Below are 11,166 nucleotides of genomic sequence, written 5' to 3' on the forward strand. Positions count from 1 at the left end.
CTAGACATGAATACGCACTAGCGCTGCCGACGGATTCTCTTTACGTATAAAATCAAAGGTCAAACGAATGAGTTCTGTGAGCAATACTTAAAATAGGTAGAAGGATATGCAAGGCGACCTTATTACACTGGGTTAATAACGTCTAATATTGTAATTGAATTGCACTTCAAACACAACTGAATGAATATCAGCGAACTCGGACTGATGTAAATATTTCACCCAAATGGGTTCAAAACATGTGACTCATCTATGACGCGTTGTTATGTTGTCATAGGTAACAGGTAGTAGGTGAATCATAATGTGCCCGAATAAAAGAAAAGATAAGTGTAAAAATCCTTTAATGATAAGTCTTAATACCTACACAGTTAATGTGAAGACTAGTGCAGGTACACTTAAGGCTAAAATTACCGTTTAGTCTAAACAGTCTAAACGGTTTAGACAACTTTAGCTAAGCAATGAACAGCAGTAGCACAGTATTACCGTGGCAGTAGATTGGCGGACTCGCCTTGAAGTGGCGTGCTCTATGAATTTATAATACAGGGTGTCTCAGAAAGACGACAAGCGGTAAAAGGAAATCAGTAAAAAATATTTATATGAAGTTAGAGCTGCTCTCTATTTTCCTAACGTAATTTCCACATATTTGAGTTGAGAGTTTGAGAGAGTGGAAGAAAGAGAAATCGCTATGCATTTCTTATCTATATCTTCGACTGAACGTTACGTTTAATGTCGCCAATTTTTGCGAAAAATAATGATTTTATTATAAGACTTACAAAATTTATTTTTATTACCATAAAGCAAGCAAGCAGAAATTGTAAAAACTATATCACAAAGGTCAACTTACTATCTAATTATAAAACTCACTGGTACTTATCTTTTCTTATCACAATAATATGATAGTAAAGTATTATCTAAATTTTATAATAACAACAATAATAATTTGTTTAAGTGTTAATGATTTGGTCTTTTTTTCACAATAAACTTTATCAGTAGCTAGTAAATTTCATCAAAAATTTAAATAAACTTTTTACAGTTAATTCATTTCCAATATTGCATTTTTTAGTATTTACAATTTAGTTATCACAGTCTAAAGCATTCAACATATTATATATAAAAAAATCAGCTAATTAAATTATTTTATTGTACTTATACAGGATGTACCAAAACAAAAGGCACTTCAATTGTAATCAATAGTTGCACGACAAAAGTATCCACTTTTTCGCGAAAAGAAAGAAGACGAAAATCTTAAAATCATCACTAAACGTATATGTAATGTGCTAATAAGAAAAAAAAGCAGTTATTACTTGAACCTACGTGATCAAATTTAAGGGAAATACGACGAAACCGTGATATAATTCAGATTCAAAAATGCAAATCTAAATATTCAAAGTCAAAACGTCATTACTTCACTGGGAATTAGGACGATTTCATAATGTTTTCATGCTCCTCTGTGCAGCTGTGTACTAATCATAACAGCATCTGACTACGTAGTTTCAAGTACTGCTCAATCTTGTACACCCTGTGTAATTTACTATGGATACTAATTAAATAAAATACCTCTACTATTCATGTAAGTACACTTAGTTGCTCATAATATAATATTTATGTTAGTTTGATCAAAATTAAACTTTAAAAACCTATTAAGATGAACCAACAAGACACACATTTATCATTATGTAAATTACAACACCTTTTTTCATTGAATTAACTGTGACATTTATTACAGTCTCGGCGAGTAAACTTGATAAAAAAGGCTTAATCAAAAATGTTACTAGTCCCACGATTCTATGTGATTTATCTCTATGTCTCTTGTAATTAATTAATCAAAATCTTTTTATTAACATTTTAAAACACCTTTTTATACAAAATTACTGTGACACTAGTTACGATGACTAAACTAGATAAAAAAGCATTAACTAAAATGTTACTAGTCTCACGAGTCTATGTGAGTCACCTTTATGTGTCTTTTGTAATTAATAAAATTCTTTTTATTAAATAATTACAACACCTTTTTTCATAAAATAACTGTGATACCAGTCTTGATGATTAAACTAGATAAAAAATGTTCAGCTAAAATGTTAGTAGTCTCACTAGTCTATGAGTATGGGAGTCACCTCTAGACTAGTCCTAGTAAAATAAAAATAAAAATTTACTCCTATTAATACATCATGCAAACGGTGCAAAAAACGTTAATAGAATTATTACTTATTAAATTATGTTTTCTGTTCAGAATAATATGTATGAGTAACTTGCTAAAATACCTATTATTAACATTGTTCTTGTAAAATATTGCTAAGCATGGCAGAACACATTTCAAATGATTGACCTTTTTTAAGCACCTATTATTGCGTATCTTGCAGTCTTATACTTACGTATTTTATCACAATATAACAGCTGTTTGATATTATTATTTATCTACGAGTTTATTTCCAATGGCTGGTAGTTTGGCACGCTGGCACGCCATCTGTAGTAAACAGCGGTACTGAAACAACAAAAAAAAAGTTAAAATGATCCATTCTATGAATTTTATTAATTTTATTTTTATTTTGTTTTATTCAGAAAACAAACAGTTTACAAATTACAAAAATAAATACATAAATTGCATAGATACAATGTAGTTGGTCAAAGCCTAAGGCACAAAAGTTGTGTTATGTATTTATTTTCTAACTACATAGGTAGTTTAAACTTTTTCTGGCTAGTAAATTCAAACTAATTAATTATTTAGTTTCATTGCTGGGAAATTTTTTTGTTTAATATAAGCATTTCGCACGAAAAACACATAAAAAAACGCAAAATCATAAAAAGGTTTGACCAGTATTACCAGTAACCATAAAACTGAAAGGCTTTTTATACCCAAGTACTTAATGGAAACAATAAAATCCTTCGAAGCTGATCTCGTAAATAAACATAATTTATTTTTATTTAAACAACACGGTGCGATAAAACCGCAATCTGCAAAACAAGATTAGCGCCAAATAGAGTATCATATCACCTCGCATATTAAGCTGGCGACTGACTATAGTATTAAATTGTAACGTAACATTCGCTACGAGTGTGGCGCTATATGTATGGTTATTTGCTGAGAAACCATGAACAGGGCAGAGCGGGTGCATTTCCGTAACAGGTTCAGCGGTAAAAAACGAATCGTCAATTTGTAGCATATTAAATTAAGTTTTTTAATGCTCTTATTGCAGCATATTAATTAGGTTCAAATATCACAAGTCAGTCGCCAGCTTTACTAAATGTCGAAGCGATCGGAGGTAAAAAACTGGTAGAATCTAAAAATAACAAGAAATGCCCTTTTAATCTCGTGCGCCCTTATTGAAAGACATAAAATGTCAGGGTTGTTCGACAACCACTGAATGGAATGAGGCCAATGATATTGTTTTTATATAATATCATTGAATGAGGCTATATTTAGAATTTAGATGTGCAAAAATGTAACATTATGGAGTAGGATAAAGTTCAATATTTACTTGTAAACTCAAATAAATCATGTTTAATTGCTTTGCTTAATAGTGCTACATATAAATATAATTTTACTAGTTAAAAAAAAGGCCGATATAAGACCGAAACTGTTAAAATCTCAATTTATTTCATCAAAATATAGAAGTAAATTCGTGAAAATTATTAAAAATCTCACCTCAGCATCGTAGCGCAGACCAAACAAAATCCGCTGGTCAACAACATAATAGCTCCAGGGAACGAACTGATCGTGAACTCGTATAAGGCGTTGTATAACACTGGAGAAATTATCGGGGCAACGTCTTCTATGGCGCCCATCAGAGCGAATACTTTGGCAATATCCTCCATCGGCATGACCTTGGATAGGTAGGATCTTATCAGCGGCGACGAGAGCCCACTGAATACGTTAACGACAGCAGCTGAAAAAATTTTATGATCAGAAACTGGTATTAAAGCCAGCAACCTGAATTTGGATGTCAGAATATGGTATGTAATTTGGCAGCAACCTGAATTTGGTGGTCAGAACCTAGTATGTAATTTGCCAGCAATCTGAATTTAGTGGTCAGAGTATGGTATGTAATTTGCCAGCAACCTGAATTTGGTGGTCAGAACGTGGTAGGTATGTTATTTGCCAGCAACCAGAATTTAGTAGTCAGAAACTGGTACGTAATTTGCCAGCTCAACCTGAATTTGGTTGTCAAAACCTGGTATGTAATTTGTCAGAATCCTGATTGTGGTGGTCAGAACCCGGTATGTAAGTTGCCAGCAACCTGGATTTGGCGGTCAGAACCTGATGGTATGTTATGTAAATTCTTGGTACTCAACTCTATTGTAAATAACAATGTAATTATATGTAGTTATGACCTGAATTCACAAACAGGTGGTTATTTATACGGTTTCTTTGTTCGAAAATAAAGGTATACCTTAGTGTTTAAAAGAAAATATTGTTTCACAAACTCACTATTATGCTGGTGAAATCATACTTGAACCGATTTCGAAAAACTGCAACTTATAACTGACAAAAAAAAAGTTCATAAAAAGTTGAGGAAGAGAAGTATATTTTATGTCCTTAAGTTCGCCTTTTGTACTCTGATATTGGCTCCGTGCACGATTACAGCGCCAACTAGCGTCCACAACTTTGAGGGCTCTGTCACATTGACATTTAGGTCGTATATTTGTGAAAAATATCGAAATGAAAAAATAACAAATATTTTCGACTAATAAATTGTTGTGAATACAACGATTTGGGTGGAAAAAAGGTTTTGAAATCATTTTGGTCATTCAAATCAAATGAGGTAAGTCCAAAAATTGTGTTGAATTTTGATTGTGTTAGGGTTTGTTTACTTCATTTATAGTTGTAGTTTTACAGTAAAACAAAAAGAAAAAGCTACTTTAACGGTTTAATTATATAACAGTAAATATAATTAAATGTTCCTGTATCGCTAGTAATAAATTAAATATCGTTTTCAGATCGAAATTAGTATTCTTTTGAAGACCGGGTTTGTGAGTGTTACAATATCAAAATCCAACCACAAACCGTATTTAAAGGAAAGTTGTTGGTATTGGCTGGACAAGTCCGAGATGTAGAAGAATTAAGAACAAAACAAGGGCAGAGTTCAATAATTCACGCTCTCATCATAAGGCAAACATCTGTGCACAACAACTACTGTGACTCATTTTTGTACAACCACGTTGTATAGTTTAGTTATTTCCAAATTGTAAACGGCTATTAAACCAGTCCTATTGAAATACAGTCCACTCTTTTATTTAAGTTCCCAGTAGGACCCTTTTCATGTGATTAATTAATGATATTAAAATGTAATAAGTAGAATCGCTTTGCCATTGACAGATACATCTGATGACAGAGCTTACATTATTTCTACTTTTGACCACCATGAGCGCTGCGATCGATTATGTTTCCCCCACCTAGTACTTCGCACCCAGCGAATACCTATCTAATTGTGTGTAATAAGGTTGAAATAGTTTTCTTACCCAAATAGAAATGCCATGTAGTCGTAGCAAATCCCCTGATCATATACGAGATTGCAGCCGTCACCAGCGCCACGATTGAAAGGGCCATGTCTCCAATAGGTAGGTATTTCTGGAGCACTCCTACTCCAAAAAATGACCCCGCGAAGGATATAGTAGTATCCACAGCTGAGAACTGCGTGTAGTCTTTCAGAGCCCAGTGGAGTTTCTCTCTGGTATACATGTAGCTCAGTCCGTAGAGGCCATAGAGCATGAATACTGACAAGCTGTTGGCAAATGTTAGCAGAAGCAGCTGAGCTCTTAAGTAGTTTGGACGCCGCTTGAAACAATCTCTGAACATTTCCTTCACGAGTAACCAGTCCAGAACTGACATAAGACCACCCTGAAAAGCAAGAATCAATTTATCAAAATAAATATAACTTTAATAAGGGTCACGTCATTTTCTATGCTTTTTAAAGAAAGGTTGAGGTTTTTAAGCACTATGACGAGAAACTGCAGGGTACCTAGTAATATGCTTAATACTTTTTATATTTCTAAACTTTTTCACTGGCGGACTTGATGCCGAGTGGCATTTTCTACCAGTCAACCACAGGTCAAGCAGAGATAATAAGTATGTCCAGTAAGTAGAAGAAAGCATAAAGTTAAATACTGTCAAAGCAAAAAGTACAGTCGACAGCACATCAAACTATGCATTTTTATTACAAAATAGCCTTTATTACCTACAAGATAAGACGCCCTGTGTTTAGCTTCATGTGCTGTGTCATCCCTACATTTATTTACTAAAATAATGAACAAACACAATGAACACCGATAACAATTCGGGTCAACAGAGATATAAATATGGGTTCAAAAAGCAGCGCACACTTTCGATACCAAATACCAAACAAAATGGATAAAAGTTTTAAACAAACATGCTTTATTTCGTCTTGTATTTTTGCTTCACCGATTTTAGTTTACAGAACCTTTTAATGGAATCAGACACGCAAAAACGAACATAAAATTCCAAGGTTGCTTTAAATTATGCGACGAGTCGGCCGCAAAAGGTTTGTTGTGGATTCGCAGAATGCAATTAAGTGCAGCCACGGATTATTAACAAAGTCAAGATTCTGATTTAAATGTAATTTAAAAATTATCTTGTATGCTTAGATTAATAAAGCTTGTATGTTGCAAAGAGATTGATAAAAAACCAGACGGAAGTAAGTTTAATCGTAGTACGACATGTTACAAAATATAGCTTTTGTGTAAATAAATAAATTATAGATTGGATTTTGGTCTCTATCTTGAATCAAAATTAACATTAGCGCGATTTAAACTGCGTACAGCGCCATCTGTTATCTTTAAAACACACTAATACAGAGCAAGATTAAAAACAAATGACAAACATATTTACCGGTATAGCCCCATTCAGGGACTCCTTCAGATGGATGTTAGTGAATGCGTACGCTATGACGTACAAAGCCGTCACTATCAGCAGAAGATAGACGTTTCCCACCGCCTTGATCAGGTATGCGCTCAGCAGCGATCCCATCACGCTCCCAGCTGACACCGCTGCTCCTAATATTGTTATTCTACAATAAATGACTAAAGTAAGCAAAGCTTGTCCTATGGGTGCTTGATACTAGATATTAAGCTAACCACTAAGTACACACCAAACAGCCAAAAAAATCAAACCGAATCTATAGAGCATTGTTTTAGTACCTATTTAAGAGTTTTTTTTTTGTTTGTTCGTTTCAGCCGAAAGACGTCCACGGCTGGACAAAGGCCTCCCCCAAGGATTTCCACCACGACCGGTCCTGCGCCGCTCGCATCCAGGCACCTCCCGTGACCTTCACCAGATCGTCGGTCCACCTAGTGGGAGGCCTGCGTCTTCCGGCTCGTGGTCGCCACTCAAGAACTTTCCTGCTCCAGCGGCCAACGGCTCTACGAGCTATGTGCCTAGTCCACACATTTTTTTTCGCATTTTAAAAAATACACACACTTTTTTCAGAATGTCCAAACAATGAACAGTAATTTATCAAAATTAAGTATTACCCATGATTGTGAAATAATATTGGCAAAAGGGCATTGTTCATACCTGAGCGATCTCGTCGATTTTGTCGTGATATCAGCTATGTAGCAGTAGGCCCCAGTAAAGATTACACTGATCCCTCCAGTGAATGCGAAGGGTATGGAGGTGAGAACATACCACCATGGTCCAAGGTGCATCATGCTGTAGATGACGACCAACATGGAAGACATTGTGATACCTAAAATAATGATTTTAGGTTTATTTAATTAGGAAATGGTCCGGCTCAGACCATTCTACTTTACCTGTACATTTGTATTTTTTTTCTTTCATGGCTTCATAAAGATGCCAACGTTTTTAATTAGCAGTCTACCTATATCCTTTTTCTCCTTTTAATTTTATTGAACTGATTTTAAGTTTTAGATTGATAATAAGAATGTGATATTAATAATAAAAAAGCAAAAAATAGTTTTTATGTCTAAAATTATTATAGGGTCATTCCATCGTTTCGGGTGTTACGTTCGTACACACATATTCAACAATTTCATGTATTTTGAAATAGTATTTTAATAATGTTAGTGCCTTAATCTGTCCGTTTTTAGTTGTTTTATCTAAATAATAAGTTTGTACAGCTTAGACTGTAGGATAACGAAAATATAAGTCGAAAAGTGTGCGTTTCGGGCGTTACGAGATTTTGCCTCTATGTTCTGACTGTTGCCGCATTTACTCGAAATTTAGCGAATTTTCTTAAGGAATCATACCTAAAACTTACAGGACTTCTAAAGTATGAAATTTACAAACCATGTAACATACAATCACTGATAAATAAAACGTTTTACTATTTTTTTATAAATTTTTTCTTTGTTTCGGGTGTTACAATGGTTCTGTTTCGGGTGTTACGAGTACGAAAATGCAACGCGTTTTATCGATAAAATCGGTGTTTTATTAGTCTCTAGGTACTACGAAATAAGGAGTACAACAAATAAACACAAATAGAGCGAATTCTGGTTTGAAATTACAAAGCAGCTTTTTTTAAAAAATAAATAAAGTTCAAGTTTAATTTTTCCTCAGAATATAGCTTTTTCTATTGTTTTTGGCTTGAAATAGCATTACTTTAATTTCTAATTACGATATTTATTGGAAATGTCAAACATCAACACTTTTTAGCAATACCTTAATTTTAGTGTTAAGTTGACATTTCAAAAAAGTCTTAAATTGAGAAATATGACTCCTTTTCCGATGTCAGCGTTAGTGGGAGGTCAAAGGACCCTCACAGTAATACTTTTTCACTTCTCCAAGCAATATACACACATTATCGACATATAAATAAAAATGTAATGCCCGAAACGTTTCGGGTGTTACAGTTTTTAATCAAGAAAAAAACATACTAAATTAGTATCATGCTCAGATATTAGTTAGTATTTGAAATCATTACTACCATGCCCTTACTTTTGCCAAATATTGTTACCCTAATCCATGTGTAAGGTACAATAATAAAACAAATACCTGTTTTTCTGTTTCGGGTGTTACATCGCCGAAGTAACAAGAAAACACACTTAAAACTTGATGATTATCAATTTTTTTGGGACTATGACGCTATCTACCAATACTATGATAAATACCCTCGAATCATATAGTGGCAAAACGTTTCACAGATTGATAGTTTTTTTAAAATTGTATTACCAATAATTAGAGAGAAAAGGATCATTCAGAAAGTTGACTTAAGTATAGACTTTGAAGACTAATAACTTAAAAATTACTTGTTTCTTTCAGATTTTTTTTGTTGCACATTATAATTTGGAATGTTTACTTTCAAAATTCATCAGATTAAATGCGAAAAGAACATATTTAGTTTTTCACCCTCGGTAACATTTGTCATGGAATGACCCTATATTAGCACAAAGAAACATGATAATGGTGATAATATCATATCATTAATACATACAGCTTGTGCTAATATAGTAGAATGGTTTGTAAATATATTTTATAATTGTTTGGTACAATTTTATTTTTAGTTTTATTTAAGTTTTAATTTGTAATTTTAATGTGTTGTGCCAAATTTTTTTTTTCCAAACCAAATCTACATTTTAATTTATAATATGCCTAAATAATGGAACTACAAAAAAGTTTTTAGTGTAATAAAAATGCTATGCTATTATAGTGATCATAAGCACTTACCAAGTAAAGACCATACTATGAGGGGTTTTCTGCCATGAGTGTCAGACCAAACACCAAGAAACATGGAAAGTATGGCCGGGCTGATAGACTCTAATACTGTTTTAACTGTCTGTATGAATGTAGCATACTTCTGCACTTCTTCCTCTAACTTATGTGTCACATTGGATTTTTCAGGAGTTAGAAAAATTTTGCATTCATCTAAACTGTGGTTTAGGGAGTAAACACAGGTCCGATATAAAATAATATTACTAATTGCTGTCCCTGAAATAAAAAGTAACAAAGCAGTTGATGTCTGTTACATTTTATAATGGAATGTAATTTAAGGAAGTCTTAAATTATTTTTATTTGTAGGTAGCGTTTCATCAACTTACCTGAAAGAGATACAGCTAACAGAGTTAAAAATAATGGTACCTCCATGGTTATAGCAAATGGCCTTCCCGGTAATTCACTGATGACTCTATTAGAAGCATTAGAAGTACTTTCTGTAACTTCATTTTCATTTTCAGCTGAATTTTCAGTATCTTGTGCCATTTTGTTAAATTTTTGTAACTTGCGGGTATTCAATTAATAATCCTAAGTATACTATTTCTGCGGTATAAACTTCGCAGTAGTAATTTAAAACAAATCGTGGATGCCGATCAAAGAACACAAGTTTAACGACTAATCAGCTGTATATCAAAATAAAACAAAAGAAGAAAAGATAATTGAACGAGTGAGTGAAGTTTCAGTGTTCGAGAGTGAAATGAATGAATAATTATTGAAAGTTTTGGGCATAGAGAAAAGTAATATGGTTTTGGGGTTTTGGATATTTTCTCCTCCATACAGTCTGTGATACTAACTGAAACAAAAGCAAATCTATCTTATCATTGAATTAAATGGTGGGTTCCGTACATTACTGGCATATTCTATTCCGCGTTAATCAATAACAACACAATTAAATAAACAAAATCCACCATCCTTCTCTTTTTGTTTCTTTTCCCGCGTAAAACTCAAGCAAAGCAAGTGAGTGAATGGTCATAAACAAAAGAACAAGAACGAATGTATTGAATGTCAGTCAATGTCAGATTTTTTTTTTCATGTATGTCAAAGATTGTATAAGTTATGATATAATTCCCCCTTAAATCAAAGAGTGTCGATTTAGGCCAGAGCCCCGATTACAGTAATTTTTAACGTCTCCAATCCAGAGCCCCGATTACGGTAACTTTTAACGTCTACAATCCAGACGCGTTTCTGATTCTGCAATACGATTGGTCAAAACAGCTGACGTACGCTGTTGAACGACCAATCGTATCGCAGAATCGAGAAGCGTGTCTGGATTGTTGACGTTAAAAATTACCGTAATCGGGGCGCAGACACGCTTCTCGATTCTGCAATACGATTGGTCGTTCAATAGCGTACGTCAGCTGTTTTGGTTTCCACCACAGCTGAGCGGAGCAGAGAAATGTGTTGACTTGACTATTCAATCAAATTTTAATAATGCACTTCTCGTTTCCGCCTGTATCCGCTCCGCTCCACGCTTCGCCGCCGCGGCT

General features: G+C 33.8%; 1 protein-coding gene across 1 annotated transcript; it reads right to left on the reverse strand.

The window, feature by feature from the left end:
* Positions 1-321: 321 nt before the first annotated feature.
* On the reverse strand, positions 322-10,347 carry LOC114363411 (solute carrier family 46 member 3-like). The gene is made up of 7 exons (XM_028319119.1): positions 10,006-10,347; positions 9,635-9,895; positions 7,526-7,697; positions 6,842-7,019; positions 5,455-5,833; positions 3,641-3,881; positions 322-2,479 (listed from the first exon to the last, which is right to left on the reverse strand). Exons 1-7 carry the CDS (start codon positions 10,163-10,165, stop codon positions 2,413-2,415), a joined length of 1,458 nt encoding a protein of 485 aa, XP_028174920.1. The 5' UTR covers positions 10,166-10,347; the 3' UTR covers positions 322-2,412.
* Positions 10,348-11,166: the final 819 nt, after the last annotated feature.

The sequence above is a fragment of the Ostrinia furnacalis genome, unplaced genomic scaffold (genome assembly GCF_004193835.3).
Source record: "Ostrinia furnacalis isolate ACB-3 unplaced genomic scaffold, ASM419383v2 OfSCF7119, whole genome shotgun sequence".
In the NCBI taxonomy this organism is placed as follows: Eukaryota; Metazoa; Arthropoda; class Insecta; order Lepidoptera; family Crambidae; genus Ostrinia; species Ostrinia furnacalis.

Excerpts from the sequence above, each read along its gene's own strand:
- LOC114363411 (XM_028319119.1), bottom strand. The coding sequence starts at position 10,165 with ATGGCACAAGATACTGAAAATTCAGCTGAAAATGAAAATGAAGTTACA. Across the intron at positions 7,698-9,634 it reads CATAGTATGGTCTTTACTTG|GTATCACAATGTCTTCCATG; the intron begins GTAAGTGCTTAT and ends TCATTATTTTAG. Across the intron at positions 3,882-5,454 it reads TACATGGCATTTCTATTTGG|CTGCTGTCGTTAACGTATTC; the intron begins GTAAGAAAACTA and ends AAATTTTTTCAG.